Source organism: Vipera ursinii, assembly GCF_947247035.1.
Source record: "Vipera ursinii genome assembly, chromosome: 2".
Taxonomy (NCBI): domain Eukaryota; kingdom Metazoa; phylum Chordata; class Lepidosauria; order Squamata; family Viperidae; genus Vipera; species Vipera ursinii.
The window spans coordinates 273,613,609-273,638,745 of NC_139513.1; the positions used below are offsets into that span (position 1 = coordinate 273,613,609).

At 39.2% G+C, this 25,137-nt stretch overlaps 1 protein-coding gene across 3 annotated transcripts; it reads right to left on the reverse strand.

Moving 5' to 3' along the window:
• Positions 1 to 541: 541 nt before the first annotated feature.
• Positions 542 to 16,674, reverse strand: ZNF131 (zinc finger protein 131). Of its 3 annotated transcripts, none has more exons than XM_083356531.1 (7): positions 16,561 to 16,674; positions 13,823 to 13,961; positions 12,802 to 12,903; positions 8,817 to 8,961; positions 5,537 to 6,225; positions 4,829 to 4,959; positions 542 to 2,306 (listed from the first exon to the last, which is right to left on the reverse strand). In XM_083356531.1, the coding sequence occupies exons 2-7, from the start codon at positions 13,944 to 13,946 to the stop codon at positions 1,650 to 1,652; spliced, it is 1,848 nt and encodes a 615-aa protein (XP_083212657.1). In that variant the 5' UTR covers positions 13,947 to 13,961; positions 16,561 to 16,674; the 3' UTR covers positions 542 to 1,649. The 3 variants fall into 3 exon arrangements, with proteins under 3 accessions (XP_083212657.1, XP_083212658.1, XP_083212659.1); XM_083356532.1 differs by lacking the exon at positions 16,561 to 16,674 and adding an exon at positions 14,068 to 14,089; XM_083356533.1 differs by lacking the exons at positions 12,802 to 12,903; positions 13,823 to 13,961 and having other exon boundaries at positions 16,561 to 16,631.
• Between the last annotated feature and the right edge of the window lie 8,463 nt (positions 16,675 to 25,137).

A 25,137-nucleotide genomic window follows, 5' to 3' on the forward strand; every position in this document is an offset into this window, starting at 1 on the left:
AGGCAACCAAATGAAGAAGCACCATTTATATCACAGTTACCTAAACACCAAAGACTACGGCTCAGCAACAACAACCAGCCAATCAAACAACCCATGGAAACATCCAGAGGAATAACACCCACACCAATTTACATCACACAAGATATTTAAAGGCCAGTGCTCTGACAGACGAGCACATTTCAAAGCGCACTGGAGATGTCCTTCCAAATGGAGACAAAACGTTTTCATCCAAATCACATAACTTCAGATAGCATTGGTTGGTACTAATGAACTAAAGAAAGCTATAATAAGTCAATATAGTGAAGAACCAGGACTGACTGCAATTTTTTCGAGAGAAGCATTCTCCAGCCCAGGTAACCTCAAAATGTGTTGATTCCACTTTCTGCAATTCTCAGGGCTGGTCAAAGTGAAATTATGTCACTGAAGGCTGATCAGTTTTGAAAAAGTAACTCTAGAATTTAGTGATGAAAAATTCATCCCCCCCAAAAAAACTATATCCATCCCCAAAGAAAATAATATTGCATTGACTGAAAGCTTATGATAGGTACTGTTTTATTGTCCAATAATACTGATTAAAATATTTACATTCCTACATTTGTAAATCCACAGTTAAAACACTCATACTTATGGCTTTGGATTTTTTTCAAACCTTTTAAGCACAAGATCTTTCAATCATGGGTCATAAAGTTTAAATAATAAAACAGTAGCCTGGTGCATTGTGTAGACACATTTACTTTGTATTTTTAATGTTTTTCCTTTAAATATAAAATGTACCTTTTTTCTAAAAAATAAAAATCTGATGATGCCAGTGCAACCTATTAGCCAACTCATATCTTCTTACAGATGCAGCTGCATTTTCCCAATATAATTGGCCCTTAAAAATTGCCAGTGTTCAATCCATTTTCCCCCATCCAAGTTTATTTTAATGCAGAAAAAAAACCCTGATAGCGAACAATTGTAAGCAAGATTACAAAGCACTATACAGTAGTATGTACACTGCCTTTTGTATTAGTTTTGTAAGAATTGTAAAAGCTTTGTGGAAGTTTAATTACTTTATTGTGTGAAGGCACGAAGGTTCTTTTGTTGTATTCACAAAACCTAAGCACACTACCTCCATCCCAGTAATCTTCTAGACCTTGAAAATAGTGCTTAAAGTTAGGAACATCAGCAAATAATGCAACTACTGCAAAATATTAAATGGGAAAGAAGGAAAAATATTTTTTTCTGAAAGCAGATTACCCAAATTTATAGATAATCCATACTAACATTGCCATTTTAACACTAAACTCATATTCTGAAAGGAAAATAGAACTTGCTTCAGAAATTTCTTACAATGACAAAACAGTATAATCTAGCAAAACTCTACAATTAAACTTCACACAAAGCTGTTCCATCTCCAGAATATCCTTTGCTCCATGGTATTTTATTTTAAGAAAAAAACACACACACAAGGGTTTTTTCCTTCCTAGAAATAAAGAAGGGGAGTTCAATCAAATATTCTAACTTTGGTCCACCTGTTCGCTTCCCTAAGGGCACTGATACAAGAGAGCTGTCCCATGGGTAGGGCAAAAGTCAAACAAGAAAATTAAGAAAAATAATTTGGTATTAACTTTTTTCCTCCAAATCACAGATAATGCAGTCAAAGTTGTTCAGCTCTCCACGTTTTCCTCTTGTATTGCCATTATTGGCTGAGTTTTTAAATCATCAGATTCTTCATGATCTGCTCCATGTGCTTCCACCACGTCCACCTGAACAGATGTGCTTGCTGTCAGTTCTTGATCCATGGGCACTGACTCTCCCTGTTCTAGATCATGTTCCTCCATAAGCTGAGTCTGAACTTCTTCCATTTGTAACTGGTTCACATGTTCCACATCCAGCTCTTCCATATGTACTTCAGTACCTTGTTCAGTCTGAATGTGTTCAACTTCTAAGTAGCTTATTTCAACCTGCTCTTGTAGTTCTGCTATTTGTTCATGTTTTTCTTGATTATTCTGTATCAAATCTGGATGTACCTGTTCTACAGTCACTTGAGCTGGATCCACCTGGACCTGAATTACGGGCAAGACATGAACTTGTTCCACCTGCTCTATAATTGTCATGGACGCCACTGGATCACTGTCCACTGGAAGAATATCCTCAGATACTATTCGCTCTGAAATGCTGTGCATATCTTGCAGATGTCTCCGGAGTTCACTGCCTTGCATGAACCAAACATCACATAAGGTACAATGATTGGGTTTGTCACCTGTGTGTATTACCAAATGGTCCTTGAACTGATCCCAGCTGTTAAACACACTGTTGCAGACCTAAAAGAGCAAGGCATAGTGATTTTAGGAAAGTTATTTAAACATTTAATATACAGCAGATGATTTGGGATGTGCAAATTCATTAATCCAAGAACATTCTACAGCACTCTGCCATATTCTGTTTCCCTTGAATCAAGCTAAACCTCTTCCAGACGAAACAAATCCAACTGGCCAGTTTTCTATAGTAAAGTCTGAGAACTGGAAATAGCTCAAGAATGAAAGAGGCCTGATTTAGGACTGGAACACCTCCTGACACATGTCAAACCATTTCTGGTTTTGAGGCCTTTTTTTTAAAGTGCTGAACCCCAAAACTACAAGAGGAGATTCAATACAGTGGAAGGACCCTGCAAATAGGCTGATCTGGCATCCATTTGTCCCTCCCTCCCTCTCTCTCTCTCTTTCCCAAACAAGGCAAGACTTTTTTATTTAATGTGATAAGTCATTATGCCTCTTGGCACACTGGATCCTCCCATGAAAAATCAGTGCTATAATTTAAATGCACACAAAGAGATCCTGTCTTATGGTGCACTCAACAGTTATCCTGATATGACCATACGCAATGAGTTTTTGTTCTCAGCCAATGGCAGCATTTGGCTGGCCTCATCCAAGCTTGGAAACTAAGTAGCATTTCAAGGAAATGTGAATTAGACTGGAAAAATTGAAAAATCATCCCAGAAGAAGGCAATGGCAAACTACTATTACTACTACAAGTAGTAGTAGTAGTAGTAGTAGTAGTAGTTGGGAGGGACCTTGGAGGTCTTCTAGTCCAACCCCCTGCTCAGGCAGGAAACCCTATACCATTTCAGACAAATTACGGGTCAAGTCTCTTCTTAAAAACTTCCAGTATTGGAGCATTCACAACTTCTGGAGGCAGGTTGTTCCACTGGTTAGTTGTTCTAACTGTCAGGAAATTTCTCCTTAGTTCTAGGTTGCTTCTCTCCTTGACTAGTTTCCATCCGTTGCTTCTTGTCCTGCCTTCAGGTGCTTTGGAGAATAGCTTGACTCCCTCTTCTTTATGGCAACCCCTGAGATATTTTAACGCTGCTATCATTTCTCCCCCCCCCCATACCCGGTCCTGTGTTTGGGGAGTTTTAACCCTTGCCAAATGTTTAAACATCAATTTTATTCCTTCAAAATCCGATTCCCCATTAAAAAAAAGAGGCCTGGCTCATCTAGTTTTGAAGCACAGCTCATGCCACCCAATGTTCAGCATATTCCTAAAGGCAAAACGTCCAGAGCTGAGGGCAAAGTATTATTTTTTTAAAAAAAAATATTCCACCTCTTGGAAGAAATAGATATCTTGGAAGAAGAGTAGCATCAATGAGATACCCAATAGCCATTCAGGTAGTTCATCAGCTGTGATCAGTTTCCTACCTGAAGATGCTCATGCAAGTATGAAAGAGTACTGTTACCTTTCACATATCTTCAGTTAGAACTGAAGAAACCTCTTGGATAAGAAACAAAACATTTTCAAAGAGAAAAAACGCCAAGAAAGTCTAGTTGCCTTTTGGAAAAAGCACCTTTGGCACTTTCATCTATCTATTTTTATATTTTCCTTCCACAAAAATAGTTTTAGAATCAGGTATTAGGATAAGCAGAGGATCATATTGTTCCTCTATCAAATTCCACCTTAATTTTGCTACTGTGACATTAGAAACTCAAACTCAATCTGGGCGTCCTCCTAGATTCACGACTCAGTTTTGAAGATCATATTGGAGTCGTGGCTAAGGGGGCATTTGCCCAGATTCGCCTAATATACCAATTGTGCCCCTTTCTGGACCGAGATGCCCTACGTACAGTCACCCACGCACTCGTTACCTCCCGTATAGACTACTGTAATGCTCTCTACATGGGGCTGCCCTTGAAGACCACCCGGAGGCTTCAGCTGGTACAGAGTGCAGCTGCACGGGTAGTGATGGGAACACCCCGATACTCCCATATTACACCCCTCCTGTGTGAGCTGCATTGGCTACCGGTTGCCCTCCAGGTGAGATTTAAGGTGCTGGTACTTACCTTTAAAGCCCTACATGGCTTAGGCCCGGGATACTTGCAGGACCATCTGCTGCCGGGAACGAATCCAGAGAAGGCCTCACACAGAGAAGGCCTCCTCAGGGTACCGTCAGCTAGGCAATGTCGGCTGGTGACCCCCAGGGGGAGGGCCTTCTCTGTGGGAGCGCCAGTCCTATGGAATCAGCTCCCCCCTGAGCTTCGGATGGCCCAAAATCTCCAATCCTTTCGCCGTGGCCTCAAAATACTCCTATTCCACCAGGCTGACCTGGACTGACAGGCATTTTAATTATATTTACAATTTTTAATTTATTTTTAATTTTTAATTTATTGCACAGATGATTTTAATTTTATTTTTTATCTTAATTTCTGTACTTATTATATGTTTTGTTGTTAGCCGCCCTGAGTCCTTCGGGAGATAGGGCGGGATATAAATCCCATTAATAAAATAATAAAATTAAATAAATAAATAAATAAATAAATAAATAAATCTAATTATTTTCTTTCTTACAAACCTGGCATTCATAAAGCTTCTTCCGTCCCTTTTTAGCACCCGCACCAGACTGGCATGCTGTCAAGTGACATTTGAGTGTGCTGTTCCGAGCAAAACGTTCGTGACAATTTGGACATTCAAATGGTTTTTCACCTATCAAGGTAAATAGAGACAGAAATTCATTTAATGACGAGCATGTAGGATAAGTTGTCTATTGCATTTTATCTGTAATGTTAGAAATGTAGATTGCTGTATTCAAAATTAAGATACTACTTCCAATTATAAATTCATTCCAGAAAATGAAGTTTCCTAATATCAGGCTGTAATGGGCAAATCACTGACATAACATATGAAAAGATAACTCTGTTAAGATTGCCTACGTCAGTGAACACCACCACTCTGCCACTTCAAATAGCAAAATAAACTATAGATAACCAAGAACAGAAGCAAACATTTTCCTGTTTCTCTTGCAAACCTTGGACTTGAAACCTCATGTGTATATGGCTTATTCTTGCCTTTTCCCTGGAACAAGTAATGGATGCATTGTGGAAAAGGATGTGCTTGGTTCAGAGTCATCTACACTCACATCCTCACACTTCTGAAGCATTTTATTTGACTTTGAATCTAAAGCACTGCACAGCCTTAGGGTACATTGTATTGAATTAAGAGTTTAGCATCTCTGGACAGAATTACGGAGATTTAGCCAGTATAAAACTAAAATTGCAGATACCTGTGTGTTTCCGAAGATGTTCTTTAAAATGTCCAAAGTGATCAAACTGCTTATCACAGTATTGGCAAACATGTATTTTTTTGCCAGGTCTTTGTTTTTTGTTTGTTCCACCTTCATCAAGGTGGTAACAAGTAAGGTGCTGTTTCAATGCACTCTCACGCAAGTATCTTTTGTTGCATAGGTCACACTTATAGCTTTCAGTGGAATGTGTTTTCATATGCTCCTTAAAGTGGTAAAGGAATTTAAATGTGCGATTGCACTTTTCGCAATGGAAAAGATTGTTGACATGCGACAGCTGAAGTTCCATGATCTCAATGCCTTCCACATGTTTGCCCATTGGATCAGATAGGTTGTCACATTCCTCCTGAATTTCATTTTTCCTTTCTCCGTGGCGGAACTTGCTGGTGATATCTGCCAGAAGAGCCAAAGCAGAGTCATCTGAAGTACCTGTAGTCTGTATGTACTTTATTGGCTGTTCAGCAGAAGCTACTTCCTCAAGAGACTCAATGTTATTTTCCTCTACATCGATAGCTCCTTCGGCAATCTCCACTTCAATTTCAACGGGTTCAGATTCTGCACAAGGCAATGTTTCAGTAATAACATTAGAGGTCTCTGCTATCTTCCTCTTTTTGGCTTTATTTTTATCTTGAACTTCATTTGATTCAAGCGATGATGTATTTTCTTTGTTCCTAGAGAAGACACAGTAAGTCATGAAAAATGAAAAAAGAGTTAAAGTAAAATTGGCTACTATATTAGACTGAACAAGAAGCAGAATTAACTTTAAGTGCTGCAACACTGCTAAAGAAGCAATGGCTTGCTATACCTAGACTTGTAGTAGGAATGAATACTCCTTAAGGCTTAAGGGAAAGGATTGGGAAAATGAAAATTGCTCCTAAGCAATTCCTGCTTTGTAAACATGATTAAATCAGTAGAAAAATGATGTCCGCAATATTGTCCATTGTAATATATGCAACTTCTACTGACATATCAGTGCTATGTTAGTTTCCCTAGGTTTCAGTTCTATGATGATTAATGATTTGTCAAATGCTAGTTTGTAAGGGAAAGATTTCAAAGCTTGTCTGAAAATTGGTACCATGTTAGGAACAGTCTCCCAAGATTTGGGGGTAAAGCTCCTGATCAGAATGTCCCTTCATTTGCACATTTGTGTAGAGGTAGCCAATTGGAATCACCAATACTCATGCTGAATACCTTCAGCAAGAAGACTGTGTAAACATATTTCTATATCAGATTTAAAATATCCTGCATTTTATTAGTTAAGAAGGACTTTTCTTCTTCTACTGGCTGCGTCTCCCATTCTCCACTTTTCTAGAATTCCAGCACTAATGGTTGAGCATTCCATGTTGTTTAAGCATAAGCTTTCTCTACTTATTTTGGAAAGTCTGGTATTTTGGAGATAAGACTTGTACTTCTTTCCCAGTTAACATGTAATAATATTCCCTGACGTCCCATTAGTATCTACCAGCCCTGAGTGAGCACATACAGAAACTTTGTGATTGTCTAGACCAGTGCTTCTCAACCTTGAGAACTTAACATGTGTAGACTTCAAAACTCCCCCAGCCAGCTTGTTGGCTGCGGAATTCTGGGAGTTGAGGTCCATGCAACTTAAGTTGCCAAGGTTGAGAAGCATTAGTCTAGATCAGGGGTGTCACACTGCCGGCCCACGGGCCAGATGCGTCATGCAGAAGCCGCACCCACCCCATTACCAGCAATGGCAAAACCATCCCAATACATTGCGCAACGTCATGTGACGTCGTAAGTTTGACATGTCTGGTCTAGATGTTCCTTGACAGTTGAGTAATACAAGTTACTCTTTTACTAGCCATGTGATGACCCAAGTACTTGGGAATTTCTCCACTCAGTTCTTGATCCATTCTCTCTCACAGTCCCCATGCTAGTAGCTAATACTTGTTTACTACAGATGTTCTCTTCCTAAATTGATCAAAGATTCTGTTGCTGTTTTCCCTGGTTGAGTCTTCTTGTCAGGGAAGAGGATGTTTTAAGGCAAGGCAAGACTCCTCCCAATAGTTGGTACCCATCTACAAGCCACCCCATTCCCTAAATGCCAGAGTCTTAGCTGGCTGGCACCAGTAGAAATACTATATTTAAACTGGTGGTGTTCACACCAGCATAATGTTAAAACCATCTCTATATTTCAATCTTTTATTTTTATATCACTTTTACAACCATATCAGCCTTGCAAATTCTTCCAGAATCATCTAGTTTGTCTATCTTCTAACTCCTATCACCTGTTATTTCTAATCTCTCATTCTCTCCACTGTACCCAAGTACACGTCTTTGTCTCAGTCCTGATTTTATGCTTATTTTCCACAGTGACTTCTCCATACAGAGAATGGTCTCCCTTTTTTCAATATTATCCATGGACTACACTTTTTCTGAAAGCTCCTTATATCCCTAACTCTCTTCTTTTCAGCTCTGATTATGCTTTCCACCCATCTCACTGGGTTGCAAGGGGTGCAAATTCGAATTCAGATTCGATTCCCAGAATAACATACCCAAGCTATTTCTTTATAAAGCCTGGTCCTCTCTGATCAAATACGTTCTGCCCAGTTCATTTAGACTGCAAGCTCTTTGAAGGGAGACCATAACTCTTCTGCATTCTGCAAAACATTAAATAGTAGTGCTTGGCTTTCAACAGAATTTTATTCTACACACATTAAAACTGTACACAGATGCTTATTCACTAACACATGTGGAATCCTTTTGCCATCCAATATTGTTGGACTTCAGTTGTCCTCAGTCCCAGTCACCATGGCTAACTGTCAGAGACTATGGGAGATGAAGGTCAGCGACATCATGAGAACCACTAGTTCCACATCTCAGCTTACTGCATAGAACATTAGATTCTAGCGTTTCAACTTATATATGTTCGGCATCATAAAGTCTACTTTATCATGCAGCCTAAATGTCTTCAAGCTAATCAAGAATGTTGCTTGGCCCAACTATACATTATAGTTTTTTCAGGTCCACATATTTCAGATTGGAAACATGCTTAAAAAAGAATATGCAGAAAATGAACAAACCTCACAGATTTTCCTGGGAATAAGAATTGGGTGTGTTTCCCTATCAAGTTGCATTTTCAGCAGCAAACACAGATAAGTCACTGCAAGCTGTATATATAAAATCTCCCAGTAGTACTATCATCTTTCAGGGATATGTCAAAAGTGTATGAGAAAATCTTAAAGTCCTTGAGAAGATAGCAAAAAGACAGTGATCTTACTGGAATTTGACCCACACTCACCTGATTTCAAGTGCTTTAATGGCTTCCAACATCTGAAGATACTCAGCTGCTTTCCAGACATCATTTGCTTCCTCTTCTCCCTGGACCATTAGTTTTGCAGTATATGTGAACTCAATTAAATGACGAAAGGCCATGTTACTTACACCTGATTGTGGGCAAAAGACAAAATATAGAACTCACTCATACATTTTGCACAGATTTGTGGCTGGAAAATATTGTATTTGTTTCATAAGAGTTGCCTTTCAGTAACATAATATCTAGCATTTTGCTACAACCAGTGGTCATTTCCTATATTTCAAAATTAAAAGTTGTAACTCCTCTAAATATGAAAAAATAAATCATTACAGATGTGCACCATGAAAACAGGATGAGAATAGTTACTTCCATACTTATATCCAAAGCACAGATGAGCTGACTTAAGTATTTTGGGGTCTACTTTTATATAAATATTTAGTATATAAATTGTCTGAGAGCCAGTGTCATATAGTGGTTAAAGTGCTACATGGTTAAGGAGCAGGAAGAAAAAGATCCTAGGTTCTCTTAGGCACAGAAGCCATCTGGGTAGACAAGTTACTCTCTCTCAGCCTTTCAAAGCAATCCATCAACTTGCACTGGACCAGTGTAATTTATTATGATCCATAAACTTCATCCTTCAGTGCAGTGTTTAGGTTGATAATAATAAATAACAATTGGTTTGGTCTAATAGTTAAGGCCCCAGACTAGGAACAGTGAGATGTGAGTTCTAATCTTGACTTAGGCAAGGAAGCCAGATGAGTGACTTTGGATCAGCCACCTTCAACTAAGGGAAGAAGGCAAGGGCAAAGCCTCTAGACATCAAAAAATGATGTCTAGAAAACTGCATATCTATGTAATTATCAAGAGAAGAGCGATTTGATGACATCACCATGTAATTGATTTGTAAAATCAGTATGTTTGAATCTATTAAGAATTCTTAGGCAGGAATTAATAATTGTATTAAAATTATTTTTGATAAAATAGTGATTACATACTCTTGCTGAATATAAGATTTTTTTTCTGGATCAAATGTTTACATTACATGGCATCTGTAAGAATTCCAATATTTAATGAGTATCGATGTACTAGAAACTGGTTACTGTTTCCCCACTGGACCAGAACCTTGTTTCTTTCTCTTGAACTACAATATTTTTCAAAAAATATCTAATAGTCCATAGTGGAATGAAAACAGAAATCCAAGCTTTGTAAGACAATCAATGAAGGCAACTTCATACAATCACAATCTGAAAAGGGCAATTTAGTCCCACTCCAGAATGAATGTCTAATGAAGAATATAAAAATTTGAAAATAAAAAAACCCACAAGCCATCTATCCAGCATCTCTCTAAACATCTCCATAGTTTATTATCTCTTTGATTAACTGTGAAAGTGTTACTGTTAAAAAAACTGCCCTAGCAATTAATTGGAATCTGCCTGCTTGTAATTTAAATCCATGTCCTGAACTTTGGAATAAAGAAAAATAAGCAATAGTTTTCTTCAATGAGACATCCCTTGCAATTTGAAAGGAATATTCTCCTTCAGCTTACTAATGTAAACTAGAATAGAACTATTACATCCTATTATCTGAAAGTTCCATGCTTTCAGCATATATCTTGATTGCAAAATATAGCCTACTTCTTCTCTTTTAAATATTATATACACATTAATGAAGATAAGAGCCTTGAAGTCTAAGAAGCTTATGTAGATTTCTATATTATAGATATTTTGATAAATTCCTACTTCACTGTAAAGTTAAAAGTCTGCAAGCTATTCTTTGTAAATCAATGCTATTGAATTAATTATGTCAGTTATTAGGAAACATGCTGGACAGGGCAAAAAATGTAGCCATTGCTGTTGCTTTCTCTCAGCTACAAAACCTTGTATTTCTCAAACCTAGATACACAGAAATATTATATATAATAATACAGGTAGTCCTCAAGTTATGAAGGCAATTGGGACCAGCATTTCTGTCACTAAGTGATGCAGTTGTAAAGTGTGATGTCACAAGACATCCCTTCCAGTTATTTGAAAGGTATTTTCTCTCCTTCAGCTTCTGTACACAAGGACAAATATGGTAAGCTTATTCAGTCTGACTTCATAGGACAAGTTCTCTGATTATCTTCACTGCTTCTATGAATCTATCCCAGTTTGTCCAAAACCTTCTTAGTGTACTAATCAGAAGAGACATAATGCTCAAGGTGGAATTTTACCAGTGTAAACTAGAATGGAACTAGCATTTCTGTCACTACGTGACGCAGCTGTAAAAAGTGATTCACAAGACTGCATTCCTTAACAATGGCAATCCCTGTAGTACACGTCGCCATTATTAACCAAGGATCATGGATTGTTAAGTGACTTTCAACAACCAAAAGTTAGCTTCCAGGGAGTTGCAAGTTCAAGAGGGTTTTTAAATTGGCTGGTAAGCAGGTAAGTAACTGTTTCTGGGGTAGAAAGAGCTGGGTGAGTGTGTGCAGGTGCTAGGAAGGTGTGGCCAAAGTCAATAGGGCCTGGAGTGGGTATTGCTGGATAGCAGAGAGTCCGTGAGGATGCACAAGTAGCAGGGAGGAGACACAGCACAAGCTCTGCAGTGACTTGGAGTGACTCCTGTTGAGTTGGAGAGGATAGGCAAGTGGCCAGGGAGGCATGGTGCAAGCACAGTGACGCTCAAGAAGGTGCGTGAGTACATAATGCGAGGGCAGCAAGGCTCAGGGATGGTGTGTGTATGTGTGTGCGGGAAATGTGTTGCAAGCCTGGGGGGAGGTTTGGAATAGCTGCTGCCAAATGAGTGTGTGTGTGTGTGTGTGAGAGAGAGAGAGAGAGAGAGGAGAGAGAGGCCAAGAATGCTCATGGCTCAGGGAGGGTGTGAGGATGTCCACTGACTTTACTTGTATGAAGCCAACAGGTAAAATTGTAAATCACAGTCACACAGTAGTGCTGGATCAGCTGGAACGTTTAGAGAACCACCACTCCTTCAGCACCATCCTAAATTCAAACAGTTGCTAAACAAATGTTGTTAACTGAGGACTGCCTGATAATTTTTATTTTGCAGCCAAGAGAGCCAAATTGTGTATAGATATAAGCTAAAACCTGGCATTAGATGAAACAGCTTAACAATAAACTGATAAATCTTACACAAAACATATACAACTCAAAATATTAATATGTTACTAAAGAAATGTAAGTTGATCAAAGTTTTTGAGGATAATTACTAAATTTGGAGAAAAGATATCTATCTTTTTTCCAAATTAAAAACATTCTCCAAGCAGAAGAAATGTTTCACCTGACAGGTTCAGAAGTATAACATGGCAAATTCTAGTTCATCCACCAGAATACTCTCCCTTGGACCATAAACTGATTTATCTAGAAAAGAGATCTGAATCACTGGGAACAGTTTATAATAATTAATAATGGACTCACAGAATATATAAAACAGCATCAAAATAGAAATAGCTTAACAAACAACGTTCAATTAGAGTCGACCAAGCAAGAGGTGTTTTTTTTTAAATGCAGCCATGAAGATACAAAAAAGAATAAGACACCAGAAAAATGCAACACCATCAAAACTAGGCTGAATTACAAGTCCTTCTATTCTTTTTCAGTTTGCAGCTAAAAAAGGAGCCATGTCTTCTGGGCTTTAGTGTCCTCTTAAGTTTGTTGACAACTGGATTTACCACTACTCTCTCCCTTGTACTTCCAAAATGGAGAATATTGGGTTTGGAGCAACATGGGTGGGAGGGCAAAAAAATCTTAGCCTTACATATTTGGTTGCCTTCCAAGATTGATTAAACCTTACTACACAATTCAGGAGTAAGAACTAGTGTACAGAACAGTTGCCTAGAGTTAAACCACAGTCCATTCTTTTTCTTTTGTAATCCTGGTATATTGAGTCTACCAGAATGGATGGCTTCCAAAGCACCCATGAGCCTTTTTATTCCCTAGTATTTCTGTACACGACTGAATCCGCAAATTACCTTCAATTTCTACTAGAGGCTCCTGAGTGAAGTCTTGGAAGAATTTGTAGAAAAACTGACTGCAGGCAGCGAGAACAGCTTTATGAGCTTTAAAATGATGACCTGGAAATGAAAAACAATATCACCATGCTATGTGAAACCCCAGGTTGGATATTACCGGATGTAAGGAAAAATATGTAAAATCAATTTTATGTTAATTAGACACAAGGAACAACCTAATGTCATTTTGTAGTTGAAGTTGTAGTTGTCAAAAAACCTCTCCAACAAGACTCTCTTCCTTACTTACACTTACAAGTACTTAACAGGTTTTGCTGTTTTGACTATGTAAAAGAAGATATGCAAATAAAAGCTTTCAGATGATCTGCTGAGGAATTTTAAGTTCCAACTCCTGCTCCTAAAGATAATATTTGAAATTTGCTTTAAGGAATTAATAGTCTGTATTAATTAACACAGCTCATCTCTTACAAGTTTGTGAACCATCATTCCTCCCAAGCTCAACAGTTATATATCTATATTTATATCTATATCCTAGATAAGTATATATAATTAACTTTAAAACGTTAATCTTTAGGTTAAATGAGGCAGGCTCCTCCCACTTCATTTAACAGAGCAATCTTACAGCAATTTTGAGAGCAGTGATGCAAGATTTGGAACAGAACATAATTTCTAAAGCCTGCTGATTCATGTAGGCAGAGGTGGTAAGAAAGCTCCCTGTTCTACTGCTTGTAGTATGAAGAAGTACACTATGCAGGTTTTAGCACAGTAAGAGCAAGAAGAAAAACTAACAAGATTGGCATGGAAATCGTGGTTAAGAAAAAGGGTTCCTATCCTCCAAGGAGAATTTTAGAACAACTCTCTCACTCTCCCACCAAATCCAACAGCTCTTCTGCCAGGTGATAGAAAATTGCTCCTTAAATAATTTCAGTTTTCATTTATAACCAGATACTTCAGATTAACTTTTCTGTGGATTAGACCTGGACTGAAGACTGCCTAATTTGACTTTGTTTGCATCATTACATACCATCCACAATCAAAGTGATGTCTGTAAATTGATCCTGCTCCCGCTGTTCATTTAATCTGTCCAAAATTACTTTATAATGCTCTGGAAATTCCTGAATACAATCCATCGTCTCTTCAGCTTCCATGGCTAATAAATTTGTCTAGGAAAAAGATCAGGAAAGGGCAGACGTGTATTTTTGCCAGAGATGAAAATTGCAAATAAGAAACACAACTTCTTAATAATAATAAAAATGGAAGGCATTATACCCAGCATCTTGATAAATAATAGTTTCCCTCTTCTGAAGTCATATTCAAAGAAAAACTCCCAGTTCAAAAATTCAATTCAGAAGCAGATGGAAACAACATGGATATATATATGTATGTATGTATATGTATGTGTATGTATGTGTATATGTATGTATATGTATATGTATATGTATGTGTATGTATATGTATATGTATATATATATATATATATATATATATATATATATATATATGTGTGTGTGTGTGTGTGTGTGTGTGTGTGTGTGTGTATATGTATACATATATGTATATATATATATGGGAAGAGAAAATAAGCAATTTTGAAATCAAGCTTAACATAATATCTTTTGAATATTGAACCTAGGGAAGACAGCCTTTCACATATAATGAATGACTAAATGTAAGCTATTCTGAAATTTTGGATTGAAAAAGCATACAAAGATGAAAATGCTTTAATGAAAAAAATTGGACGGGAAAATATTTTAGGGTGGTAGCTTAGGAATCTGAAACACACCTCTCGCAGCCTCTCCATTTCAGCTATTCTGACATGTAGCAGAATGGGATAGGTTGACATCTCCTGTTTATAACTACAACTAATTAAGTAGAGAAAACTAAAGCAAACCCATCCATTAAATGCATGTATTCTACTTAATATATTCTTATGTTGCTTTCAACAGAAACAAGAGAGCAAGGGAAAAGAAAGAAGGGCCAAATTGGCCATTTATGAGTAACGTCCGCACCATGCCTCAGAAAAAAGCTCAAATATTGGATTGTAAGTTGTATAGATGAACACTAATAAAAAATAAAGTTCACCTATTGCTGCTCCTCCTTAAGTGATGGTGCAAAAATTGCTCAGTGGCCATGCATGCAACTACATAGCCTATATTTACTACACTTATATCACTATCTTTCTTTAAAAAGTGCTCAAGTAATTTCCCATCCAAACACTGATCAGACAGACAGAGGCTGTTAACAATTCCTTTATGCTAAGGGAGAGTAATTGGTAGCTCCGAAACTATAAATGATATTCAAGGCCCGTTTTTTTGCAGCTGTCAGAGCTTTTCTGGATATGGTTGAATATACCATTGGCACATTTTCTGCAGATGAAAATGACAGTGGACACTGTAAAAAATGCACCAAAAATAAACCACTTCAAACTCTCCTTCGCCCAATGTCTTTGTCGCCCTCCACCCCAAATACCAAAATATTTTTATTTATGCATTTCAATTCTAATTTAGAGGTCAGCTGACCTTCTGACAACTCAGGGTAACTTACAAGTAAAAAAAGAAAAACAGCAGATACAAATAAAAAGCCTGACCAACTGGAAAACAATGTACCAGGCCGTCCAGCAGACACAACCCCCCCAAAAGGGGAGGGGGCTTTCCAAAGCCTGGGAGAATCAATTCTTCAGGGCCTTATAGAACACCAAGAGGATGAAAACCACATGGATTTCAGGGGTAAATCTCCTTCCAGAGGTGAAGCACTGTGCCAGAAAATGCACACTTTCTGGTTCCCACAAGATGACTTTGTTTACTTGATGAGACATGGAGCATCGCACTGGATAGCCAAAAACTGGCAGGCAGTTCCTCCGATAGCCAGGCCCCATGTCAAAATATGGTCCACCTATGCTTTTACGCTATGTCTTAGCAGCACCTAAATTTTGCAATAAATAGGAAGGGCATACAATATTTTTCTATTTCTCCATGTACAGTCGTAAGCTCGGCAGTGGCAACCCAGTGCCAGAAGGGAGCCATGAGCAAGAGCATCGTTTTCTTTCTTTCCTGTATTCTAGGGGGTTTGCATCCAGCTCTGGTAACCCCTCTCTCTCTCTTTCTGCCCATAAGTCCTTCGTGCCATAACTCTAACGGGCGTGGAGCTTGGCTCTGACACCGGTCGTTTTGGGATGCCAGAAAAGAGGGCTTGGATGCTGTCCTCCCCTCATGCGGACCACAACTGAGACTTCAGTGGCTAGCTGACCCCACACACACACCTGGCCATAACTACGGCACTGCACGTACGTTAGCCAGCAATTCCCGGAGCCAGCCATCGTGCCTATGCTAGCTAGGGATGGCGGAAACCTCGACCCGCGGGGAAGGCTACCTTTAGGGACCCACACTGAGGCTGACCCTATTGGGGCAGCCTGTCAATCATCTCCACATCAACCAATCGGACTCCGGAACGGAAGAGAACGGAGCCAATGAGCGCTCAAAGCGGGCTAAACGGAAGGCCTAACCGCTGGGGGGCGCCGAGGAGTGAAAGGGTCTCTTAAAGAGAATAAAGGGCGGCGCGGGAGAGGCTAGAGCTGGCCGGGGCGAAGGGAAAGAGGCCACAGGAGCCGGCACATGGACCAGCGCAACTCCGGCGGCGGCTCCGTCTCCAGAGCCGTTATTACGTCATCAAATCGCGCATTAAATCGATCCCTTTTTGACGCCCGCCTCGTCCGGGAGAGAGCGCCGACCCCGACAAAGTCGGATCGTTCCGCATAACACTCACCGGGAAAAATCTCTTGCCCCGCCAAGCCGCCTCGGCCGCCGCTTTTCCTTCCTGCCCGCCTATCTCGGCGAAAAGCGGGGAAAGCACCGGCCAATAGCGCTACTCGCATTCCCGTCCTGCATTGCGCACCGGAAATGGCGAATTCAGTGACCTCCTTTACCTGTCAGGGTGCTCTCGGGAAACTGGTGGGGCCGAGTGCATGCTGGGAGAGACTGCTTTGGGCTGTCTGCTATGCAGTGCATTCTGGGAGGAGCCGAGTTGTGGTTTGCTGCGGGATTATAGGTGCACGTAGATGTTTGATTAGTAAACAAAGCCACTTTATCGTATGTGGCAGCCTATACAGTCATTCATGAGAAAACACACACACACACACACACACACACACACAAATGCAGTAAAATATGTTGGGGTGGATACCATTAAATATCAGGAAGGAAAACTGAAAATGAGATCACATTCTGTATGTAAACTAGACCTCTCAATAGCATCTGTCAAAATTTTAAATGATATTGGTTAGCCTATGGAAAGGAGACCACTAGGAAGTCTGGTTTATAGGTTAAATTGGGGAATCAGAAAAAAATCTGGCAGAAAGTAACAAATTGTTTCACCAAAAAAAGATAGTGCACTCTTCTGAATCATTAGGAGACAATATCGTTTAGCTTGTATGAAATTATATTAAACTTGTCTAATTTATTATGAAAATGTTTCTGTACGAAAAAATGCTCCAATTTGTGAACATAGTCAACACTTGTTTTAAAATTAAACTTTGTGATAACTGTTGCTCCTTTTTTAAAAAAAAATTCTAAAGATAATCCTTCAATCTAGCCTGAGATATTCGGGCTGGTGACAAATATCTGAGGGACAGCTTTTATTAATTATTATTAGCTAGAAAACCTCCCTAAAAGAATGGCTAGTTAAGAACTAGCAGTAGCGAGTGAATTACATGTTTTTCTTCTAGTGTATATTAAGGAGGGAAACAGGCTGTAGGAAAGATAGAAGAAGCAGTTAAAAATTTGGGATGACTGAAGATAGAAGTGTCTGGATCCTCCATAAAACGCCACCAATAAAGCAGGACAAAGATTCAAGCATTATCTGAAAGCACAGGAGCATTGTACTTTTGAGTAGCTAGCACCAGTAAGACCTAAGATGGTATTAATCATAGTTAATCCTGGATTAGGAGACCAAAGACTGTATGAAGATCACACAGAAAAGGAAATAGAAATCAAGCCAATTGTGACATGATTATGAAGAGAAAATCTCTAATTCTCATGAAGCTACCATAGTAGTACAATATATTTAACCAGTTAATTTTCCCTCCATGAAGTGGAGCATAAGACTTATTGGGAAACCACTTATTCCTTGGGAGGAAAAAGTCATAGAAAGAACATCACCATCTTTGAGTTCTAGTCATTCTGATAGCTCAGCCATACAACTACTGAAAAAATAGCATAAATCACATTGTTTCCTTAGCATGCTCTTAATACACATCTAGAATAAACATTACTGGGCTGTTCGCCATAGAGCTCCTTCATATAACATTGCAAAGATGGTCACTGGCAGTTTCCACTGGCTGAAATTCAAATATCACAACTGTAGGAAAAACTGTCTCCCATGCTTCACTCCACCCTGCTATAAGAATGTGTGTTATGATGGGGCTTGTCAATCTTTTTTCCCAAATGGACTCTTCATTTATTGACCTTATGACCACTAGATGGCAGAAAAGTGTTCATCACTGCAATGCATTTCACTGTATTTTTACAGCCCAGACACAACTCAATGCATCAGTCTTTTAGGCTGTGCCATTATTCAAGAAAGGTATGTGACACATGTACATTTTCCAAAATAATTTTTGATCTGTTAACTCATTGATCTATCAATTATTGGTGACAGTAAAGAGAACTTTGCCTCTTTTGGCTACCATCTAGTGATACCCAGATTTACGGTATATTGCCATTGGATAGTGTTGAAGAACCAAAGTTTGGGAAATCATATTATTAAGTATTGTATAAAATTTCAGGATAGACAGAAGGGAAGGGAAATGGATATATATTGAGACCATACCATACTATGGAAGCTCCAGAGCAGGGATTTTTCAATCACATTTTCAATGACATGGATTGAGAAGAGCAACTAAAATGATTAAAGGCCTGGAGTCCAAAACATGAAGAATGGTAGAAGGAACTGGGTATGTCTAGTCTAGAGAAGAGAAGGACTAGGGGATATGATAACAATATTCCAGTATTTGAGGGGCTGCTACAAAGAAAAGGGGGTCAACATATTTTCCAAAGCACCAGAAGGCAAGACAAGAAACAATGGATGGAAACTAATCAAGAAGAGAAGCAACCTGGAATTAAGGAGAAACTTCCTGAGGACAATTAATCAATGGAACAGCTTGTCTTCAGAATATATGGTGGGTACTTTGTCACTGGGAGTTTTTAAGAAAAGACTGGACAGCCACCTATATGAAGTGGTATAGGGTTTCCTGCTTGAGCAGGGGGTTGGACTAGAAGACCTCCAAGATCCCTTCCAGCTCTATTCTGATTAAAGAATTAAAGGGTTATGCCTGGGTCAGGTTTTCAACTTCATGGCTTGGAACCATTCCAAGAGATGTGAAAAAATGGAAGTGGTTCCAATCTCTCACAGTCAAAATGCTACTATAAAACAAACTCCAGGCCCAGGAACTGGACTAAATGGGAAAGTTCCTACCAGGCCAATGAAAGCTAATTCTGTGTCTTCTCAAGCCTCCTCTTTCATGTACTGGGATTATCTGGATGTGACGTCGTCTTCTGCTTTCCCAGAGAAAACATTATTTTCATTTGGAACATCTCAAACTGGTTTCAGCCTATCAGTAGTGATCTGCCTACAAGATGCAGGTGTCACTTTCTCAACAAATATTAAATGAGGCATCTTCACATTACAATGAACATGCTGTATGGATAGCCCTTAAATAAGAGATCAGTGAAATTTAAGTTTCTTTCCTAATGTGTGTATCTCTTTGTGTGTTCAATTCTTCGGGAATATGATACACTGAAACACGGAATTCCAAACAATTATGCCAGTTCTCATAATGATTTATATATTTGGCAGAACAAGGTTAACATAAGACCTATTAAACCATATAATTATGTTTAATTATAAATTATCACACATATTAGTAATTAAATATGCCATAAATGTAATTAAAAGATAATCCAACGTTTTCATTGCAAGTAATTCCTGATGGTGCTCAGAATGTAGCATAGACAATTTATACAACAAACACTGTTGTTATAATACAGACTGTCCCAAGGACTTGAAGTCTTTTCTCCCTATTGTAAATATGACTTTAACGAAACTCCAACCTGCTTTATCCAACCCAGTTAATGTTTAGTTTTCTGAGAGCTTGCATAGGAATTGGAAACTCCACTCCTTCCTGGCTCATAAGCTGGTCTAATTCAGATAAGTGTTTATATGATTTTTCCCTCTTCTTTAAGTAGTTTCACACACACCTGTTGCAGCCTGGTGGAATTGCCATCATATTTTGGGAGTAATAAGAGGATTATCTAAGAAGTTATTACAACTGCAGCAATCACTGCAGAACATTCAAGTGAGTGAATTCAGATTTTATCAGGGTCCTTGTACCCCACCCCTCCCCATCTTTCTTTGGGAAGACTCTAGTTGCCAAATCTGAAAACAGTTGACCTCAGTTTTGCCAAAGTGGCACCTAGAAATATATTCACAGCAAAATCAAAGTAAATAGCAGACATTTCAGGTACCAACCACAAAAAATGGTGCTACTCATAGAATTTCTCTTCCCTCTAGAGTAGACAGATGGGAAACTGTCTCAAGAACAGCTTTTACAGCCAAAGTTCTTCCTACTTTGAAGCCAACCTCTATAATGTTCAGTCCAGTCCATCTCAACTATGAAAACTGAAATCAATACATTGGAGCATTGTATTGTCTAATGCAGTGTCTCTTAACCTTAGCAAATTTAATGTTTGTGAACTTCAACTCCCAGAATTCCCCAGCCTGGGTGTTGAAGTCCATACACCTTAACCTTGTCAAGGCTGAGAAATACTGGCCTAAAGTATGCGGTCATGTTCTCAAAATGAAAATAAAGCATTTTGCTTTCCGCTTGTGAGTACAGGAAAGAGACCAAATGATTGCCAAAATGCTTACTGCAGCAAGTTTCCTTCCCTCCCCCCACCTCCCAACTCCCAAGCAGGAAAATACTTTCTATCTCCCTCCTTGAAACATTTGCTGATAATTCACATATTTGTCCTCTCCATTCATTTTAATCTTGTTCCAGTCCTGGATGAGCTTCCTCTTTCTAAATCAAAGTCCTTTGGTGCTTAGTAATAAATCAGAGATAAATGAAGCATTTCTTAACTTGTTTTTTAGTTTAAATTCCAAATTCAGCAAATTGAATGCCTGAAGTATCCACTTGACTCCCTTTTTGAAGAAAGTAGTTAAAGGGTATAGTCCTAGTTAACTCAGGAACCCAGCAAGGAATTTCTTGCTGATTTAATTTTTTCTAAGTCTGCTTCAGAAATACAAATGGTTTTTCTTTTTTCTGGAATTTGCCTGGGTGACACAGCAGATCTAAAAGTGAACAAATACTTAGTCTTATCATCTTGAGAAAAGAGTCAAAATGCCAATTGCCCTCCAGATTCTCTTATGTGCATTTTTTTTTCTTTCAGTAACTTGCAGGGGTAGCATTTAGTGATCCTTCTTTGGGCTCCAAAACTAAGCAGGCTCAGGCTGGTACGCATTTGCTGGGCAACTTTCAGGGATGCAGACTGCAATGGGGAGCTGAAAAAAACAACAACAAACTCCTGGAAGGAGGTAGTAGCAAAACTCTCCCATGTTACTGCAAAGCAGAAATAAAAAAAGAGAAAAGGGCCTCTCTGCCCTTCCCTCCCCCCATCTGCAAATAATTATCTATGGCAGAGGTCGGCAAACTTTTGGGCACCAGTGACCGGTTAAGTGGAGAGAGGTTTTTCCGCGGACCAGAGGGGACGTGGTTTTGTGTGCTGCCTGCATCCTGTGGATGGGGCTTTGCTTGTTTGTGTGGACTGGTTGCTGGCATGGCGCAGCCCGGTACCGGTCCACAGACTGGGGATTGGGAACCCCTAATCTGTGGGAGGAAAAGATATACCTAATGCAAAGAAGAGGGGGGAAAAATCCCATAATTATAATATAGAAGAAATACATATAGCTGGATTGTATCCTGAATGTTATGATTCCCAAAATGAATGCCTTAGTTCGGGGGTTGCCTCTTTTATGACTCGTGGACTTCAACTCCCAGAATTCCTGAGTCAGCTATGCCTGCCTTAGTTAGTCCTCAACAACTACACTTGGGACCAGAATTTGCCTTGCTAAGCGAGGCAGTTATTAAGTGAATTGTGCCTCATTTTGCAACCTTTTTTTGCTATGGTTATTAAGTGACTCACTGCAATTGTTAAGTGAATCATGCAGTTGTTAAGCAAATCCAGCCTCCCACCCTGCTTGTTGGAAGCCGGTTGGGAAGGTCACGTGGCAGTCACATGACCCCAGGATGCTACAACTGTTGTAAATATGTACATGCCCATTGCCAAGCACCCCCATTTTGATCAAGTGACTGTAAGCATGCTGTGACAGCCATAAGTGTGAGGACTGGTTGTAAATCGCTTTTTTCAGTGTCGTGGCAACTTTGAACGGTCAGTAAACGAATGGCTGTAAGTCAAGGACTTTATATGTAGTAAACCTTTGAGTATGGATCTAGCAAAAGTTATTCATTCAAAACTCAGTGTGGCCTTTGAGTTTTGGGAGCACTCATGCCTCCAAAAAACAGTTCTGGGAACCACAGCAGGTGAGGGAATGAATGTCTCTGTCTTTTGTTTTGTGAGCACATCATAAAAGTACCGTACTGGTCACTGTAAGAAACAGAACTCTGGACTCATCCACCCAACCGTTCTTCTGTTTTAATTCTATAGTATGCAGCTGACCTCTACAGTTTTTGCTCTCTAGTGCCTGGAGCCCCAATGCAAATTAGGATCAGTAACAAAGTTCTCCCCCTTCCCTTCGCTGCTGCATTTCTTAAACTTCACCCAGTGGGTCACGTTAAGAAAAGAAGGCTGACCTCCCTTATTTGTTTTTATCCAGTTGAAGATAACGCCTTTTCCCCTTTACAAAGCAGCTTTTTCTGTCAAGTTTAAATGTAGCCGTTGACTGCCTTGGAGTCACATCCCACCAAGACTCCTGGGCTCCAGCTGTTCCCTGTTTTTCCAAGAGGCAGATTGAACAGATACATTTTGTTTCGTTCTGACATGTACTCATGGAAGCTTGGCAAAAGTTGCAAGTTGCAGAGTCAGCAGAAACCACCTCCTGTGTTTTTCCCCCTGCGTTTCTCTAATAAACAGAAAAACATAGCTATCAGCAAATTCAAAAGCTTGGTTTTGTCCTTGGGAGGCCCCAACTCAGAAGCCAGAATCATTTTGCAATAAGAGAACCACAACTATTAGTCCCTCCTTTTCTGAAGAAGTGCAATCAGATTAACCTAGAGTTTTATCCTGTTGATCTGGCAAGATCACAAAGAAACTATTAAAAACAGTGGACTTAATCCCAGGGAATATTCTGTAGAGGCCCATGACAGTTGCCCAGCAAAGACAGAAACTGATAATTCTGTTTTCCTCCCCATTCCTACAAAAGCTGGCTGGGATATCTGTTGAATCTGATATCAGTATGGGGTTACAAGATAGTTTCTTCCAACAAGAGAGGAGAAGATAATTTAAGGAGGGGGAAGACAGGAGAGCTCCACAGCTCAGCCTTCTCCCATGTTGGAATCTCCTCTTTTTTCTGGCACTGGTCTTTGTAACACTCCGAGGTTGCATCTGTACAGTATGCTAATCTAGGTAAAATGAGATTGGGTCATTTGTGTTGGGATCCACCCATTGTTTCAGCCTGTTTTGTGATTTGGGTTGTAATGTAAGATGTATTATTAGGACATATTATTATGTCTTATTTATTTGGACATTGCATGTTATGTCAACTAGTATTTTGCCAGATAGGCTTTGTGTCTCGTGTGAACTCAACTGTTAACGTTGAGCAGCTGTGTTGCCTCTCTTGAGTAAAGGAATTATTTGTGTGTATTTTACATGTCATGGCTACTTACTCAGGAGTTTTTCTCAATGGCCCTTTTTATATGGCATATGATGCGTACAAATTCGACAGCCAGTATCAAGAGGATGGTGTGTTAGTCTTAGCTCCTCCATGTTAAATAGACCTACATTGTGTAATGTGGTTTAGGAGACAAATGTAAGGATTTGCAACACACTGCATTGGTATTATGATCTACAATCTTGTCCATTCCCTCCTACCCACGATGAAATATTTGTGGTTGTGTGTTTTTTTGAAAGAAGTCGACTAGAGAAGGATAGACTTTGCTAATTAAGTGCTACCACTAATCTGGAAGATCAATTTGGACTTCATCTTCTATTGGGTTCAATAGGATTGAACTTTTACAATACAGTAAGCTGATTTTTTGGGCTGGATCTCAAGCAACCAGACGTTGGTGAGAATATTTTCTTGGAGCATCAAACTCTATTCTTCATAACGGTTCCCACTACACATACTCAGTTTGCATATATGATTCTTTGCATCTTATAGGCAAGACAAGAACTTATCCATCAGGTATTGCTCCATTTAGTTATAGCTGCCTGATTAATGCATTATTTACAACCAGGTAAGGAAAATATATCTTTTTTTACATCACCCAATTGGCTTATCTGTCTTAGTTATAGTTTGCGCTCCTGTCCTTGGAAGTAGAGAAAATGAACCTAGGAGCTTTGGGGACATAAATTCTGTGCTGCCACTGCTCTGTGGCTCAATGGCTAAATGGGAAGTCCTCTTTCTCTCCACCCACTTGTGCCCTTTGTTCTCCTTTGCTAACTTCAACCTTGTTCAATCAGCTGGAAAGGGAAGAAGCAGAATGCAAGTCTGCTGACATAATTTGGCTGACAATCAGGGCCAGTCTCTACTTTGTAAACAAATCATTAACAAAAACAAATTTATAGGGAATTGTTGGCAAATGCTTTGGAGGTAATCTGAAACAAATCAGATTTGCTCTACCTCCCAAGTCCAAACTTGTTTGAGGGTCATATTTCTTTAAAAACAACAGAAGAGTTGGCAGGACAGATCAGTGGGCTGCATATCATGTGATTCTGGAGTGGCAGTGGATCTAAACCATGGAGTCCTTGGTGCTGTTTGAGCTTGGTTGTTTGCTCGTTATCTAGTTGGATAATGAAATGTCTGCAACTAAAGAACCAAGTTTAGAGAACACCAAAGACTCTACAGTTCAACCCTGAGCTACATATATTCTCTTCTAAGGTACTGGATATAAACCAGCCTAGTTTGGTGGGCCACAACTCCCAATATCAGAGGGAGACAGGAGTGATGAACTACTAAACCAATGTTTCTCAAAATTGGCAGCTTTAAAATGCATGGATTTCAACTCCCAGAATTATCTAGCTAGCATCTTTATAATCCCATTATATTGATACACTAATCTCAATTGTTTAGGGGTCTCTAGGTTGTTCACACTATCATCAAATTCAGATC

Excerpts from the sequence above, each read along its gene's own strand:
- ZNF131 (XM_083356531.1), bottom strand. The coding sequence starts at position 13,946 with ATGGAAGCTGAAGAGACGATGGATTGTATTCAGGAATTTCCAGAGCAT. Across the intron at positions 6,226-8,816 it reads ATTAAAGCACTTGAAATCAG|GAACAAAGAAAATACATCAT; the intron begins GTGAGTGTGGGT and ends TGTCTTCTCTAG. Across the intron at positions 2,307-4,828 it reads AGAAGCTTTATGAATGCCAG|GTCTGCAACAGTGTGTTTAA; the intron begins GTTTGTAAGAAA and ends TTGCTCTTTTAG.